Source organism: Gavia stellata, chromosome 5, assembly GCF_030936135.1.
Source record: "Gavia stellata isolate bGavSte3 chromosome 5, bGavSte3.hap2, whole genome shotgun sequence".
Taxonomy (NCBI): Eukaryota; Metazoa; Chordata; class Aves; order Gaviiformes; family Gaviidae; genus Gavia; species Gavia stellata.
The window spans coordinates 65173802-65191796 of NC_082598.1; the positions used below are offsets into that span (position 1 = coordinate 65173802).

At 48.5% G+C, this 17995-nt stretch overlaps 1 protein-coding gene across 1 annotated transcript in view; it reads left to right on the top strand.

Moving 5' to 3' along the window:
- Positions 1 to 987: 987 nt before the first annotated feature.
- The window catches only part of LOC132317161 (hydrocephalus-inducing protein homolog), a 35283-nt gene continuing 18275 nt past the window's right edge, over positions 988 to 17995 (top strand). Inside the window, exons 1-6 of the mRNA XM_059818242.1 lie at positions 988 to 1092; positions 2236 to 2361; positions 4265 to 4384; positions 7811 to 7945; positions 14841 to 15040; positions 17693 to 17817. Coding sequence (XP_059674225.1) covers positions 988 to 1092; positions 2236 to 2361; positions 4265 to 4384; positions 7811 to 7945; positions 14841 to 15040; positions 17693 to 17817 — 811 coding nt within the window. The remainder of the gene's footprint in view (positions 1093 to 2235; positions 2362 to 4264; positions 4385 to 7810; positions 7946 to 14840; positions 15041 to 17692; positions 17818 to 17995) is intronic.

Below are 17995 nucleotides of genomic sequence, written 5' to 3' on the forward strand. Positions count from 1 at the left end.
GTAGTGTTCACCTTCTCTGCCATCGGAAATTAAGCAGCTTTGGCAGACCGTGTGTGTTTTGGGAAACGCTGGAGCCCCCCCGAGGGCTTTGTGTGCAAAAGCCGAGAGAATCCAAGAAAGCTGCTTTTTGCAGAGAGCACCGGTCCCCTTCTGCTTGCTCACCAGAGCCTTCAGTTTGGGTGTTAATAAGTGAAAATGAGGGCCCTCGTTCTCCACGGAGAAACATTCTTGGGCACTGTGGTAATTTCATGCCTGGAAGGAGTCATATTTGCTGTATAATTTTTGTAACTTAAACCAACCAAATTAGCCTTGAGAAACTATAGTTCTTAATGAAAGTTTTGAACTCTACGCTCCATTAGTTGGAAGCATCACCAGGCTCCTTGCACAAAGGGTGGACATCGGGTTTGCAAAGTCAGCAAGTAGTCTGATTTTATTAACGCTGGGGGCAGCAGCGATCCCTGGGTTTAAGGTTGTTCATAGTACTCCGAGCACTTAGTAGAGTCAGGCACACAGTCACATCAGGTCAGCTGCCCTGGCAAAATGAAGCAGCTAAGTGACATTTACCTTCCTTCTGTTCCCACCGGAAAACTTGTAAAAAGGAATAAAGGCCAGTTTGGCTACTACTAGAGATTGGGTTAATAATGCCAGTAAATGGGATTCCAAAAGCAATGGAAGCGGGGGAAGGTGAGAAATGCCAGCAGGCCCTGGTGTGTGTTTGTGGCTCGTGGGACTGCACCCACAGCAAAAGGCTGTTTTGGCTCATGGAATGTTTGTTCTGGGGTTTTACTGCTATGAATCTTGACTGTGCCACTTAAATACGGTCTAATCACGGAACAGGGTGGGGAGGCCTTAAGTTCTCTACTTCGGAAGGATGCTGCAGCCTGGAGACGTGGGTGTGTCCTCTGGCTCTGCCGTGAATGGGATTCTAGAGTTTCAAAGTTCCGTTGTTGCTCCTTCCAGGTGAGCTGAGAGATGGCCACTGGCAAGATGCATCTGTCCATGGGGTCCTCCAAAATGGCTGATGGATTCCAGAGCAAAGTGGTAGCACCTCGTTTTCCAAAGCTAGTCAGAGAGACAGAGGAGTCTGTAACTGTAAGTACCTGCTGTGGCTGGGCAGGACCTGTGTTAAGGCTGGAAACTCCCCCTGTGTCCCTCCTTCGCCTTCCCCTCCTGTTGTCTAGCAGCACTGTGAAGCTGGACCCCACCTCCCCATCGCTTTGCTGCCCGGCTTCTGCCGGAGGTGGCTGTCATGGTGCAGTGGGGGATGGAGTGCGTGCTGCTTTGGGGAAAGTCCAGAGTCTTGCCTGGAGGCCAAGTTAAATGAATGTCCTGGGCATTGCACTGGCATAGCTGAAGCGTGAGTGTGTGCTTCGTTCCATCCTCTTTGTGTGGGCAGTAATATCTTCTGTCACGTAGGCATACTTGCCAGTGCTGCTCTGACCGTACCTGCCCTCCAGGCAGCCGGGCATGTGGTGGGCTGCTTGAGCTCTGCCTGAAGACGTGGCTGGTCCCAGACAGAACAGGTTGCAAAACAGTAATTGTATCTCATATCCTGTGTGGAGCACGGATCCAGCCCTGCAAACAGCAGTGGAGTCAGGGCGATTCCTCCTTCCCATCCAAGATGTCCCCTTTGCTGACTGGAGCTCACTTGACTGGAGATGACCTAGTGCTCAGGGTCTGTGAATGAGATATCTCTGTGTACTTCTGCAGAGGGGTCTGTGAGGCCAGAACAGAGAGAAAACAAGTGCTAATTAAGAAGAAATAACTAAAACTTGGGCCCATTCCTCTCCACGTCAGTCTTGGCACAATGCTGCTTTTCTGCTTTCCTCTGACTCACCCAGCTGTGACATCACACACGTGTTGGTTGTGAGAATTGTGCAAGGATAGAGTTTGGGGATTTCTGATAACTCATCCCCACTGTCTTCAAAGGTCACTGGCTCAATGCAGCAAAACTAAAAAGAAAACAAATGCCCGAAGAGCAGAGATCCCCAAACATGTCACATCAAATCACGAAGGAGAAGCTAACGGCGGGGCAGAGCCACTTGGTTAGAGCGTGTGTGTTCAGCTCTATATCATTAATTTACTGATGTTAAATATTTCAGCAGGTAACTTAGGGGACTTCCAGGACTATCCTAGTGGCTGTGATCACAAATTATTCATCAGTGGCAGTTGAAGAAGAAAAGCCTTTCTGAACAAAGGCATCTGTGTAACTCTTGCTGGTGTTTTGCATTTCAGCTGACTCCTTCGGCCTTCCTGAAGGAGATGTCTCTCACCACGGAGCAGAGGCTGGCCAGCACTGGGGAGATGAGGCGGCCCCGGATTATCCAGCTTCTAGACATGAGTGAAACCTCCCATCAAAAGGTAGCCTTTTCCTGCCCTTTTCCTTGCTGTGGGTGACATTTGAAGAGGGTGCGTGCTTGTGACAGGCCTGACTCCAGCTTCTCTGAATACCTCGGTGACTAGGTCCTGTTGTCCTTTCCAACTCCCGAGTGACTAGTGATAGGACAAGAAGAAATGACCTCAAGTTGCGCCAGGGGAGGTTTAGGTTGGTTGTTAGGAAAAATGTCTTTCCGGAGAGAGCAATGAAGCATTGGAACAGGCTGCCCAGGGAGGTGGTGGAGTCACCATCCCTGGAGGTGTTCAAGGAACGTGTGGACATGGCACTGCGGGACATGGTTTAGTGGGCATGGTGGGGTTGGGTTGGTGGTTGGACTTGATGATCTTACAGGTCTTTTCCAACCTTAGTGATTCTGTGAACTGCTGGTGGTGGTGGAGTTCCTTCTGCTGGGGGAAAAGTAAAACATTTTTCCCCCATGAGACATTGAAGTCCTGATATGCTTAGTAGCCAATACAAATAACCTCTGCTGAACTTGGTGGGTTTTGCTGGAATTTAGCTACCAGTGCTAAAGCCCGATACTGGGGGAAGGCTGGGGCAGGACACCAGGGTGCGAGCTTGCCATTTTCCATCCTCCTGCTGAAATAGTCATATCTCGCTTCGGTACAGTTGCTGTCAAATGCTTGGGGCCATAGGACTCCCTCAACGGTGGCAGCATTGGCCTTTGAAAGCTGAGGGCCTACGGTAATTATTCAAGATTTAACAAAACCAATTGCATTAATGCTTTGGGTTGGAACAATGTGTGGGACCCTTGCAGGGTGTTAGAAATTGCAGGGTGCCAGATATACAGGGGAATCACGCCGGGCAGAGGCGATGTGGAGGTGCTTTATCTGGATCAACGTTTACTTTAAAGCTGCTTTTCTTACAGGACTGCTCAGTACAACACGCAGTCCAAATGGGTAGATTGCTGAAGTAGGCTGTTGAGTGGAAAATTGCCAGCCAGAGACCTGTAACGAATTGGTTAAGGATTGCCCTAGACAGCACAGGAGGCTGGCAATGCGTCAGACGAGTGCACAACTAACTGGCAGTGTGCCGCCGCCACACATGGAGACCTGCCCATGTTTTTCGAGGGGGAGCAGTGCAGCTGGAAGAGGGGAGACAAAGCAGGGAGGAATTTCCTCAAAGTAATGCCTCTGCTCTGTAAGCATTTGCTGTTTGTGTATGTTTTCAGCCATGCTTCTGCAGTGGTGTTAATTAAGAGCAATAATAGAATACAGTAAAGCATCCCTTTTAAAGCTCATGGCAAAAGGAGATCTCAAGTCCAGTCTTACTCAAGTTGCCCAGTAATGCTGAGAAAAGAGCTGAACCTTATCACCATCCAATGTTCCCCTCACATGTCTTTTTCCTAACTACTGTTACTTTCTTGTTGGCCTTACCTCCTCTGGTACTGTTCTCTTCTTACTGATTTCTAGGCTCTGTATCAAAAAATGATATCTGGGGATGTGTGGGACTTGGTCTCTCTGTCTCAGAGCAAAGATCATCCCGAAATGGTTTCCCATGGAGTCTCACGTAAATTCTTGGGTTTCGCTTTCTCCGTGAGCGCTCATGGCTCTTTCAGTAAGTGCTCCGGAGCTGTGTGACCCCGTTAGCACAGGGTTCTGCTGGAGGTAAGCGCTGCCTTGCATTTTGGAGAAGGAAACCTGGAGAAACACCTCCCAAAGGAACTTATTAGCTTGAGCGCGCTCAGCGTGGCCCAGAAACTTTTGCTGAGCTCAGAACACAGGTGGGTGAGCTCCTGTTTCCCTAGTGTGAGCTGGGCAGACGTACTCACCAAGAGACTGTACTTCCCGGGAGATCAATGTAGGAATCTCATTCATGAATCTTTTTCCCAACAGCTGAACCTCTCACTGCTCTCTCTTGCATCTCCAGTTCTCCTCAGTTGACCTGGACCAGAGCTTGTTTCAGCCTTTTCCATCAGAGGTGGTGTTTCAGAGCTATGTCCCCCGCGAGGTCTATGAAGCGCCGCTGATTCTGAGGAACACCGACAAGGTAAGTGCTGGGACGTGGAGGTTTAATGCCGTGCTGGAAGAGGAGAGCAGTGTAATTCACGTGGTATACAGCATAGCAAGTTATCTGCTGCAGCGCAGCACGTCAGAATCAAATGTCTCAGCACCTTTATTTTGCAAGCTGGTGGAAATCTTCCCATGCTGGAGATTCTCCCCCTGATTTTGGCCATGCGTTGGTGGTATCTAGCCCAAAGGAGCTTTTCTAGTGAGCATCCTTCCTCTCGAAATCCCCGGACTGAGGGGAATGTCGAGGGCTGTACAGTCCGTACCTACCCTCATGCTTTACCTCGAGTGTGTATCGTGTCCTGGTGGCTCCTTGGTTAACCTTGGTTTCTGGCAGGGCATCTCTGCCTCTCACAACCTGTTTAGCTGCCTCTGCAGCTCACTGTCAGAGCACAGGGGTTGAGTCTTCTCCGCTTTATGTTGGAATAAGTTACAATTAGTGGTGTTAGCACTCCAGAAGGGGTGTTTTGAAACAGCAGTGGAAGCGGACTGATTTAGCAGGAGCAGTGGGAGGCCTTTAGGGGCCACTTTAGGCTCCTGCTAAGTTTAATTCAGTTCTGCCCAGGTTCTTCTAAGGCAACGTGGCTCTCTGCTTTCCCTTTGGAGAACCACAGCCCATCCACAGTAACATGCTCTTGAAGGTCTCCACCTTTACTTGAAAAAATTGTGATCGTTTTGAGATTTCCCAAGGAAGTTGAGAAGGGAAAAGTTGAAAAACGTCAGCAATTTTGTTCCACTGTAAAGAGGAGAATTGAGACCTTCTGAATTTCAGTAGGGGAAATACTTGATGAAGTGAGGCATGTGCCAAGAGCAAGGTGGTGGGAAAAGAGAGGAGCGAGGAAAGGAGCTGAGTTAGAAGGTGCTCTGGGAGAGAACATTGTACAGGCAAGGGTTTCTCTTGACACCTAGCAGTAAGTGTGCTGGCAGCAGAGAAGGGTCAGAAAAAGAAAGGTGTAATTAAAGACAGTCTTGTGTACTGAAGAGTAAGACGTATCCATGAGAGGAGGGCGGCAGGATGGGAAGATGGAAGTGTGCACGAGAGCGGGTGAATTAACCACCTCTCCAAATCTCCCTGTTGGGGGAAACAAACAGGTGGACAAAAAAGCGCTGTTGGGGCATATGGCAGGTGGAGGAAAAGCAAGAGAAGTCAAAGTATATTGTGAGATGACAGGTTTTGACAGGGACACGGTTGAAAAGGAGACCCTTTGGCAAGGGAGGATGCAGGCGTGGTCCCTCAGTTATTCCTGGAGAGTGCTGCGCCATTCCTGGTCTGGCGTTCAGCTCGGGGATATTGGAAAGATGCAGCGTGGATGCCCATGCCCCATGGATACCATTTATGTGGTCCACAGTGATTCTGGGCACTCTTTGCTGTAGGTATCCTTTCCTGATTAAAGTGTGCCTCAGTTTCTCTTTCCCTATGGCTTTGCTTCATTCCCACTAAGTCTTTTGGCTTCAGGTGCTCCGTTATCCAAGTGGCACTTCAAAATGTTTGTCTTTGCCAAGTACCAGCCAACAGGCAAACAGTTAATTTGCTCTATTCCTGCTTCCTCAAGTGGAAAAGAACATCTGCATCAACATTTCTGCCTTTCCCAGTAAAAAATCATAAACTTGTACAGCTGCACCTTGGGATTTGTATGCCCTGGAAAGAGGAGGCAATGTGTGAACTGCTGATTTTTTTTTTTTCCAAAATGAATTAGTTTTGAAGCTAGTAAGACCTCAACCATTGGATAGTGCTGGTGTGAAAGTAAGATCGGCTCTAAGGAAAATCCTTGGCATATTTAAGTACACAAAGTTAGAGATGATAGTCCTAAGAGAGGTTATTATATTTTACTTTCGTTGGCTTTTGATAATGTCCTAGAGAAAAGCAACATGTGCTCTGTCTCAGTTTTCTCACCAGTTTCCCAGATTCTTCTGAATCATACTGACTTATACTGCATGGTAGCCTGGTGCTGTCTGCTCCATCAAAATCCAGCTGACAGCAAAGTGTATTCCAAAGAGAGGCTCTGTAATCATTCAAATACAGAAGCGCTTTGCTACATACTTCCTGTTTGTACCTGTGTTTTGTACAAGTGCTTTTCTGTCTTCAGGCTGCTCCTCACGTCTTCTGGGTGGCTTTTGCTGAAGGTCTTAACTCATCTCCCAAGGGACTTGGTGACCAAAATGTTTGTCTGCAGTGTGAAATTGGCTCTGGGAACTCGCTGCCCCAGGGCATTGCTGGGAGGAAAGAGTGTTTGGAGAGTTCAGGACTGCCTCAGCCGTGGGTTATCAGGCTCGGGTGGGTGGTGCAGAATGGATCTCCACTTTTGCCAAGCCTCATGTGGGTTCGTTGTTTCTCAGTGAAGCTGCCTGTCAGTCAAAATCACCTGTTTTAGACTTTCTGAGATGAGGTTTGGTGCTCAGGGGTTGATATCCGTGTGCTAGAAAATGCCTGTGTGCAGTCTCTGTGTTTGTGGCATCCCAGAGGGCAGAAACTTGCAGCAGGGTGCCTGCAGGGACTCCCGGGTGTGGGGAGGAATGCCCAGAGATCTGCCTTGCCTGCACTGGCAGCTGCCTGGCTACAATCAGCAGGCAGCAAGAGGCTCCGGAGAGCTGAGATTGGCTTTTAATAATGAAACCACACTGTGAGTCAGTGCTGGTCATGCATCTCAAGGCAGAAAATGCCTTTGAAGCCCATAATTGATAGGCACAGCCTGGGGGGTCGTCTGGCTTGCCATTATTGTGGTAAGTTGACTGCTCTGATCTTCTGCATCAGCCTTTCCTTGTAGAGTATCATGCTTCTTCCTTGCTTCTCTACAGCCCCCTTTAAATTCTCTTAGCCATCTCCTTGTTTCTGGGGTTGTCCCTTTGTTTTCCTATGTTCCTCCTTTTGCTCCTCAGCTTGCTTTTATTCCCAGTAAGGCCACAATGTCTGTGGTCTCCTTCTCTTGTTGGTCTGCCTGCATGACTCTGTAGCATTGCAGCTTGACTGCCCCGCTCAAACCCGGTATGTTAGAAGTGAATTTCTTCCTTGCCCCAGTATAACAACGTCCTGTTTTGCCTTCAGATGATACATTCCCCCTTTAGAAGTGTGATGGCATGGATGTGCGCAGGCAGAAGCAAGCAGGTTCTCGGGGTTTGTTGACTATGTGGATGACTTGATTCTGGTATGGTATCGCCATGCTGCTGGTGTCTTATCTGCTTGGCACTTCCTTCACAGCAGGGCATTGCCCTACTGCCTCTGGCCTGGAGCTATTTTGCCCCAGCCGAAGGGATTCAGGTCCACCCTTGTGTATTATGTGTATGTACCTCGAGAGGTAAAAGTGCTTTGGAAAGGTGATTGAGGAAGGATGTCACCAGGGCATGGCTAGGTCTCTTCTCCTCGTGTTTCCACAACTGGCAAAGTCATAGTTTCATGTCTTTCCTGCAGGTTCCTCGGCTGGTGAAGGTCGTCCTGGAGAGCTCACCTTATTTCAAGTTGATCGGCCACAGGGATGTGTACCGTAAGGTAGCACCTGGCATGCGTTCCACTTTCCGCATCCTTTTCACCCCTGAGGAGAACAAGGTGAGAGTGGAGGTGCCAAGAGGTTGGTGCCTTCAGGGGAAGCTGCACCTGCAGGGCCGGATTCAGACCAGGGCATCTGGTGTGGGTTTTGTGGAACTGTCCTGGTTTTGGTGGGGTTGCACTGGATCTAGAACTGGGGGAAACTCTTTCCCCATGGTGAAGATTATGCTCTCACAGGCTGGAGGCTCTTCCGTGTTCCAGACTGTTTTTATCCTTCAGCGCTGGCACATTTAACGTAATGTCTATTGGCTTCAGGGATAAGAGAGTCTACTGTCTGTGGTGGGGCAGCCTCTCAAGGTGTCGGTTTGTAGTATCTGTGCGTTGCTGCATAATTATGGGTTTGCTCCACTAATTATAGATACAAAGGTCTGTTTAAAAGTGACCTGTTATTTGGGGGACCCGAAGTAAGCCTGATCAGAGTGAGGACCACCACCTTTGAAAACTGCAGTCACCTTAATGTATATCACGTTGGACACAGTAGTGACACAGCTGAACGTTGTGTCTAAAGTAATCGCTTTTTTTGCATGCCGGTTCTAGTCCACACCCTGCTGTGAGGTCTGCTCCAGGCTGCAGCTGGTCACATCTTGGCATTGCAGGGTGCTGCTAGGCACTGCAGCAGGGACTCTCAGGCTGTGCTTTCCCTCCCTGTGCTTTCTTGAGCGTTTGTGAGGGAAGGTGCACGTGGAACAGTAGGAAAGTGTCAGGGAGGGGTGTTGATAAGATGTTTAGCCATCTCAATGGCAGGGGTGTAATTATTATGGAAAATCCTAGAGGCATGAGTAGATCCAGAGAGGTTTTCTCTTTCCCACCTGGCAGCCACTTCCCTGCCTGGCTCTGGACTGGAGCAAAGATGATGCTTTTTCATCCCCTGTGTTTCCAAGCCTTGCAGCCGTGCTGTTTCTGAGGATACTTGCCCGCCTGCGATCCAGCTGCGAGTGTAGGGGAGAGGGAGTGCTGTGCCCATGGCAGGGAGCCAGGCTGGTGCAGAGCCACTGAGCTCTAGATGTCCTTAACTCAGCGGGAGGTTGATGTGCTGCAGATGACGGTGAGACATCTGCCTGGCAGAGCATGTCTAGGACTAAAGGGGCAGGTACAGTCTGCAGGCAGACCCCTTACCCCAGAGCCTGTGGGCAGTAATACCGGTGTGGCTGTGTCTTCATGCGTGTTATTGTGGTTGCTCTGTCACCTGGCGCCTATTCTGTGCCACACATACTTTTGCTTGGAGGTTTGAATACCAGTGCCGTGGCCCTGGAAAGTCTGATTCTCAGTGCTGTGATGCGAAGGGTCAGTGCTGTTACCTGGAGGCTTGTTAATACAGAGGATTTAGTCCATGGCAGGGAAGGGAGGAAGCATGGCAGGGAAGGGAGGAAGCATTGCAGGCATACAAAGACAGGCAGGCTGACTCCTTCCGCCAGCCCCCCGCCACCCCTTAGCACTGTTTTTCGCATGACTTTGTTGGAGAGGCAAGGTTAGGGGATAGCTCTGAGCCAGCTGGTGTTTCTGCAGCAGGCCAGAGGTGCAAGATCTCTTTGGGCATAGCTGTTTTCTCATCTTCCATTTGCAGCTGAGATTCAGTTTAACACTTTGTCCTGTCCTCAAACAGTATGGATATAGAAAACTGAAGAGGAAATGCCCTGTGGTGCCTGGCTCCCCATGCTTGTGAAATAATCTGTTCCTTTGGAGGGACTGAGAAATTATTGAACATCATTAATATTTAGGGTAAAAATTATGTTGGCCTCGGGCAGTTCTCCATGCTACCCAAGTGACACGAGAGCTTAATGTCACTGAGGTAGGCTTTGCAAAGTACAGTGGTGCCTTTAAAATGTGATTTGTTAGTATAAATTAGTGTTCATTTTTGGGGTGGAAGAGGTAAACGGGCGCCCATGAAGGGCGGCAAAGTGCTGCTCTTCAAGTTTCGAGAGGCAGCAGAGCAACACGTGAACATCAGCACAAGTAGAAGTAGGGTGAGATAACTGCCAAGAGCACTGATGTCCAATACTTTGTCCCTTGTCTTGCCCTTGAACAGGTGAGCATCTGGAGTAGGGAACTCTGCCAGCGAGAGGTCTTCCTCACAGCTTCGGCGACACCCTGGCAGGGTTCTGAACTGGGTTTTGTGCCCCGTGCAGGGGTTGTGCAGGGCATTGGGAGAGGGGTGCGTGCTGCTCGGTGAGGAGCACGTGGGGGTTTATACAGCCGAATCAGAATTTTGTACAAATCGAACATTTTGTCTCGTCCTTGGTGGAGCGTGAGTCAGCGAAGCATGGTCAGGAGGTGTACAGCACCTTGAAAACCCCTTAGTGAAGAGGCAGGCTCTGGGAAATGGTTCTGTAAAGCCACCTGCGTTGGGCTTGCAGTTGCTGGCATGCAGAATATCTGTGGTTTAGCTGTGGAAGGCTTATGAGTGCTCCCTTGGCACAACCTCTGCCTCTCTGCTGCTCCATGATCCACTGGGATTGTGGACAACCCAGTGAATCGGGATGCAGGTACAAACCCCTCTGTCAAGGTTGGCAAGTCTTCCTGGTGTGGAGCTGCTTTCTATAATTCTCTTGATTTGAATCTGTTCTTCCCCAGGGTACGTCTGACTTCAGTGAAGTCGCTCACGATTCAGGGGAGTAAAATTGCAGCTAAGCCCTAACTAAAAGGACCATGGGAGTTGTTAGTGGCTGAAATGCCATGTGCCATGCAGGCCTTTCTTGAAAAATGAGCCATTTCCTATTGTCTCGCAGTCATTTGGGAATGTGCCACGTGATTGGACTGTCAGAAAGTGAAGAAATAGCTGACATGTCTCTTTATTGGCACTTGTGTTACAAATATGAAATGCTAATTCTTCTGTTGGGCAACATGTGCAATTAGTTGTTCTTGCTGCTTCTGATTGACGCATTTCTGTTTTATGGCTCCGGTTGTACAGCGGGGGTGTTCTCGTGCCACCTGTGTTCCCGGGTGTCCTTGTGCAATGGTCTGACAGTCTCTGCCTAACTGGAAACCATTGTGGAACTGACTGGCAAATAAACAACAGCCAGAAATACTGACATTTGTGTGTCCTTTAGGCTTATCAATAGATTATCTTAAAGGAAGAAGGAAGGAAGACGACTATAGAACCACAGCACAGCCTATTCTGTTTTGTCTTCTTGCTCTTTTCACTGTAGCAATACAATATTTTCAGGCAATCCAAGTTCAGTCTGTAAGGTTTGCAAAATTCATTACCGATGCTCAGTGGAGGCTGAATTAATGCTCATTGATTAATATGAAATATGACAGGACGATGAGCTGTTCCATTACTGAAATGAACTCCTTTAAAATTCAGTCCAGCCCCGTTAGATGTTTTGTAGCACACGGAAGCTATTCCAAGTATACTTTCAAGAAGACTCCTGGGAGGAGGCAAGGGGCAGAAGATCAAGGCAAATGGCCCTGCGCAAAATGAACCTGGAGCGAAGGGACTGATTTCAAAGCATCCTGTGACTTGGTGGCTGAGGGAGGCAGGAGGAGGGGTACCCCTTCTCGTCTGAAGCCATCTTCATCCTCCAGCCTCCCTCCTCTCTTTTAACAGCCCTTATTTTCCAGCCTTGATGGTATCATGGTTTCAGCAGGGAGCTTGCCCTGTTTGACTTACTATGCTACCTCCTGCTACAAGGATCTCTTCTTTGCAGTTGCCTGCTGCAAGGAACCCAGTGAGGTGTTTAGGATCGGTTCTACAGTAAAACTGACATCGGAGTTTGCTGGCATACTGGGCAGTTAAGGCTGCTATCTCTGTGACAGTAATGGATGTTAGCCTGAGTTTGCAAAGAGCTTGAAGTGACACCTTTGATACAAGCAGTTGCTTTAATTTCAGTGGGTGCTAATTCAAATGCCATTGGTGATACTTTGCAGGCCAGAGCTTGTAACTTACTGCTTATCAAAGGGGAGTAAGAGAAGAGGAACCATCATACAATGAACTGCATTTTCCCTGAAATTGAGAGCGGAGCTGTATGAAGCATGGAGTCGTATTTTCATGAAAATCTATAGCCTGAAGCTGCATCTAAACACAATGGTCTTTAAAGCGTGGAAGTGATGCAACCCCTCCCTCACCCAGGCATGTTTACTTAGAGACCTGGTTTTAAACAGCCTGCTAAGGGTTTGCAGTTGCAAAGTCAAACAAGATTTTAAGCTGGCTTGGACTGTACCCCTAGACTGTGGGTAAGTGCATAGCAGAGTTGGTAAGACAGGGCAGTGCTGCAGTGGAGAATTGCAGCCTTGATTTTCCAGGGGAGGGCGATTCAGCTTTCAAAAGCTTACAGGACCATGGATTCACAGCAGCGTGAGCAGCCAGCTTCTGCCTGGCACCCCTCTTTCCTTGGTTTCCCCCCCCCACCCGGTTTGGCCTGACGCTGCATTCAACTTTGCTGCGAGGTCCCACTTTGGGGTCCTAGAGCGCGGTTGAAGGGGCAGCACGTGCTGAAGTGCTTTGAGTCAAGCTTTGTAGAGGATGCAGCGTCCCAGGGTGTCCCTGGAGAAGGGGCTCAGCACACAACATGCGTGTATGTGAATGGCAAGAGGCAGCTTTCTCTCTCAGAGGTCGCAGTTGTCTCTGCGAGGCCAAATCCTTGTTGCTTTAGCCTTGTCTTCGCACACCTGGAGAAGTCCCTTCCCCAGGTGCTGCTGTGCAGGCAGTCCCAGTGCCCCTCACTGGCAGCGGAGCTGGGAAGGCTGCCTGTGCTTGCTTTTGGGGGGGATTGATTCCTTGGGCTCTTATTTACATTGCTGCTGATCTGCTCCTTAGCGATGACAATGACTTGAAAATTATTTCCTTTTAATTCCCTCAAATGGCTCCAACTGTTGAAGTTTTCTTTTTTCTTTATCCCCCTGCTGATCTGAACTCCTTGCGTCCTCCTCTGTCTACCTGGCATCTGGAAGGGAGAGATAAGTAAATATGGCATGCCAAGACTTAATAAGGCACGCAGATTTCAATTGGATTTACAATGCCTTTGTTACAGTAGTGTGGCCAAAATAACAAAAAAAAAAGTAAGTAGGATTCTTTATTTGCTAATGCAGTTTCTGAGGATCTAAACAGTCCAGGATGTGAAGTACCCAGCTAATAGGTGCTTTAAATTCACATGGACTGCCCATAGCTTTTATTTTAGAGGGCTTAGGCTGCAAGGTTGAGTACAAAATTGCTAATTCAGAAGGACTTGCTGCAGATGAAATGCATTCCTGAAATGTGATCTTCCAGTCTGTAGGTCGTTTGCTGCAGTTCCTTTCCTGGTATTGTACCTTCCAAATATGAGAAGCAAAAGCCCTTCTGCAATATCCAGTGTGAATATTTGAGATACCCAGAATAAAAGATCCTTCTTTATTCTTTTTCCACCTTGGATGTGACCGCGTCTGTTACTGCAACCTTAAACCCCAGCCAAACAGGTGGTTGGTAAGCGCTGCGTGTTAACTTTTGTGCTAAAGCTGTAGCTATGTGTCTGTGCCTCGTCTGGCTGCTGTAGGTCCCTTGCAGGCTTGGAGAGGATGGGTATGGGAGCAGGAAATCCCAAGGGCAGAGGAATCTGAATCTTGTCTGGTTGAGGAGGTTTGCTGCTGTGTGCAAATCCTAAATTGTCTGCTTGCTGCTTCAACAATTATAAAAATACCAAACGAGATAAAAGCACTGAGTGGAAAAAAGATCAGGACAGCAAGTGAGTGATCAGAGGCAGAGCTTTTATCAACTTGTGAATAAGAGCTGCTGGAGGTAATGGCTCCTGGCCCTACGAATCAGTTTTACCACTGCTTTCAGCGGGGGGCAAGGTGATACTTCCAGCCCAGCTATGCCACACTGTAGATCTGGAGATCGATCTGCTCAACCCTACAGCAGAATGATTTTGGTGATTGGATTCACCTCCCTACTGCTAAATGCCAGACAGCTTGAGGGGGGGGTGTGTGTCTGTCTGTCTCTTTTCTGAGCAAGCCAATGACTGGGAATAGCAGAGCTGAGTTTGCTCTGGTCGGGATGTCTGACCTTCCTCAGGTAGGCATGCTAGCAAGGCAGCAAGTCGCTTATTCTGGAGACTGTACAAAAGAGAGGTGATGAAGACATCAGCCATGCAGCGGAGAGGAAGCAAAGCTGTTTGCTGCCTCCGCTGAGGCTAGCAGGAGATGTAAAGGGAAATTGAGATTAGACAGAGGAAGAGCTCTCTTTAAGCCTAGGGCAGAGCTGGAACAGGCTGCTGAGGGCAGGGGTGGAGTTGTTAGTGCTTTCAAGTACTTGTCAAACATCTCTTGAGTAGTTTGGGTACAGAGCTGAGCCAGTTCTGGGGTGGGGAGGTGGATCAGATAACCTTTTAAGGGTGTGTGTCCCCAGCTTTGTCTCCATAATGCTATGGGAAGGGGTGGGAAATACACCTGTACCCTACACTCAGCTGATATAAACCAATTATTGTGTCCAACTTGTTAAGTATTTCACCAGACTGACTCTTGATCATGCATGTGGCAAAGTCCTTCTGAAAATGTACCTGAGCATCTCCTGCCAAGCTTCAAGGAGGTCACTGCATTGCTGGGATTGGAGTTGGCCCTGTGGCACAACTGGGTTCTTAGTGGTGCCTTTAATAGTCTGCAGTGGCGATCAAGGCAGGTTCTTGTTACTGCTGTAATCCCGTACATGAAATGAGTCTATTTTGGTGCCTCAGAATCCAAGTGTCAGATGATTTTGTCTGGATCTGCCAGCTTGCTGGGAAAGCAGGTGACTCAAGGGGGTTGTTCCTTCTTTGCGAGTTAGCAGCCCTGTTCAAGTCGTGCTACTGGACTGAAAGGTCATTCAGGCAAAAAGGACTATTATATTATTGAATGCTCCTGTTAGAGTCCTAGAAAACAGCAGCTTTCCTTCTGCCGTGGGGATGGTACTAAACGGACTGTGCTGAGATTGCTTCTTTCCCTGCAGGATTACTTCCACCAGCTCACCTGCATCACGGAAAGGGAAAAGTTCGTTGTGCCGATCCGAGCTATAGGTGCCCGAGCCATCCTGGACTTCCCTGACCAGCTGAACTTTGGTGTCTGTCCCGTCAAGTACAGCACCCAGAAAACACTGCTGGTTCGCAACATCGGGAACCGGGAGGCCCGCTACCGCATGAGCACTCAGAGGTAAAGGAACTCAACATCTTGCTTGTGCAAAACACTGTTGCGTGATAATAGATTTGGTAAGCAGTAACAAAAAAGAACCAGAGCATCTGAGCTGCTGTATTGCAGGCATAGCTGGAACTGGGCAGGACATGTGGGTCTGGCAGTTGCTTACAGTGTTTTAAGCATGATACAACCTTCAGTGAAACTCGGCAAGCTGCAGGGAAGTTTCATACTGCAGTGGTGTCTCCAGCACAGCATCTCACAAGACCAATTGTGTTAGTTTGAAAGAACAAGTAAAGGAAGGCAACCTGACCGCCCTTGGGCTGTATGGGATAGTGCGTGGCAGATGACAGGAGCTCTAGGAGCTCAGTTCATGTAGACCAAATGCAGTGTTAGGAAATGACCAGCTATGAGCTGGTGGAAGAGACATTTAAGAGTTGATCAGCAGCTGTGTCTCTATTGGCAAGTAATTCTGAGCAATTGGAGATCAGTCGATCAGAGCTGAGGGTACTGAGGTCCTGACAGTAACACTGTATGGTCCAGGAACTTTGTTTTCCGGTAGGTTTGGTCTGGTCCCTGGGAGCAAATATTCTTATGTAGAATGAGCTCTTAAGTGGAGACGAGCAGACACGGGCTTCAAGACTGCACTACAGCCCCCAAGCAGAATGCTACTGAGGGCACAGGCAAAAAATGCAGCAACTCTGTGGTGCAGGGGTTGGGGGCATTTTCTCCTAGAGCTTTATCTCTCCTAGGTTTCCTGGAGAGTGCTAGAATGTTAGTAGCTAGCTTGCAACCTGCTGGTGGTAAGTACCTTCTGAAATGGTTGCATACCACTCTCAGCCAAGTACACCCGTGCTCTGGGAGGCCACAAGCACAGGGTATTCCGGTGGTCCCCTATCAAATGCCTGATGTGAATGGTGTTGCAGTCAGCCTGTGCTGTTCCTTTTGGTCTCAGAAGGCAGTCACCCGTTTTGGGGTTTGCTGAATTGGAGAGGGTAATGCGTTTTTGACACCGCATCTGCAAGGAAACCAGTTCAGTTGGTTGATAATGAGCTGAGAGTTGTTTGGTCCCAGAGGTCTCGGTGTAGGAGCTGAGGTCAAGAATGCAGCAAAGACCCGCTGTCTGACTTGGTGCACCTGAGTAGCCTCAATTTCTTCCCCAGGAAAGCAGGGCTCGAAAGAAGACTTCTTACTTTTGTCCTGTGAAACGTGAGGGTCCAAGAGGAGCTTCCACCAAAGCCTGGCAAAGCTATTTAAGCAGGCTTCCAGGATGCTATTTCAGCAGGCTGCTGCTTATCGCTGTGGAGAATACATAGGCAGGAACTTGCAAATCGGTGTACAGTTTTCCTTGGGGCTGTCCAGATCTAGTTGTCACCACCAAACTAAATACCCAGTAAAGTCAGGCATGTTTTTGCAGTGTCCTTGCCAACTGCTCTATTGAGTGCAATGTCATCAGCTGTCACTACTTAGGTGAGCAAAGTTCAGCTGGCGCATGGCTCCAGTTGTTCTCATTATTTTGGTGTGCGCATTGTGTCCTCTAATCATGGTAAAACTCTCCAGAACGTGGTTTTAAGGTGACAAATTGACCACCAGCAAAGCACTAAACCCAGTAACTTTTGTTTTCTAAGTGTGGCTGTACAAGAGCCATGAAGCGCAGCTGCCGTTGTGCAGAAGCATGTTTTATCTGACTTAGCCCTAAGCATTGAAGCATCGAGTTTTGTTTCTATCAGCCAAGAGCTGTTTACCTGGTGACAAATCATAACTGCTCATCTTAAATCCACAGTATGCCAACACATTTTCATAATTATTTCCAAGACATTGCACAGACTGTCTGGTGGGCCAGGCAAACAGTTACCGAGCTTGGAGTACAACCCGGAGTCCCAGATTGCATTGCTTGTGAACAGAGAGAAGACCTCCTGTTAAACTCGCCTTGCTATGCTCCTGTTAATGGTGCTTCATTTCGCTAGGGATTTAATTGTTCAGGCTGTAAATGGGATACTCCTTTTGTGTTTTGTTTCCATGCTGTGGTATCACTCCAGTCTGCATTTGCATTCAGATTTTTCCTGTTGTTCTTTTCTTCTTGGAGCAGCTTTCATTGAAATGCCGATAAAACTCGCACTTTCTTAGGCTAAACCAGGATGCTTTCAAGGTAAAAAAAAAAAGGATTCTGCAAATTGAACCATAACTAGTCCCAGGTCTTCAAAAAGACTTTTATTCTCTGTCTGATTTCTAGGCTGTGATCTCATTGAAACAGGTATTGCCTTCACATTTGCATCTCTTGAGGTGAGGTTTCTGGGTGGCAGGAAAAGACAGATTCCTGAGGAAATCAGCATCAGGTTGTGCATGCGAATAGCTGTTACCATTTCTGTGCTCTTCACAAGCCGTTTTCTGATGGTATTGCTAGCAGTTGGACTCCTGAGGCTGCAGAGAATCGGATGCAGAGCATGGGGGAGATGAGGTCATTTTATGCCATGGGATCTTCTGAGGGCTGGATCTCTGCAGAATCGGGAGTCAGTCGCTCTGTTTCTGATCCTGTATGTTGTGTTTGTCTTCTGCTGGCTGTGGTTTGTTTGCTCCTTGCTTGCGCAAGTGAGCTGAAGGGAACTAGACTGCCAAAGGAACACAGTCCCCAAATCTCCCGCAATAGTCCTGATAGCTCTCTTTGCCTTGCAGCCCTTTCTCTGTCGATCCCTCCGTCGGGACTCTTGGGATTGGTGATGCCATGCAAGTGACAGTGGAGTTTCACCCACTGAAGACGGGGCACCATTCCAGGTCCTTGGTAGTTCACTACGACACAGGTAAGTGCTGGGCGCTGCGTGGTGCACGCTCTCTGCGTCCTTCAAAGCAGAGCCCTTTCTAAGCAGAATAATGTTAAGTTTGCTTTGTGGGCAACTTCTAAAACATTTTCTTCCAAAACCTCTGCATGTTTCAGTGCTTAGAAGTGAACAGATAAGGGGCAGAGGCTGAGCCTGTCCT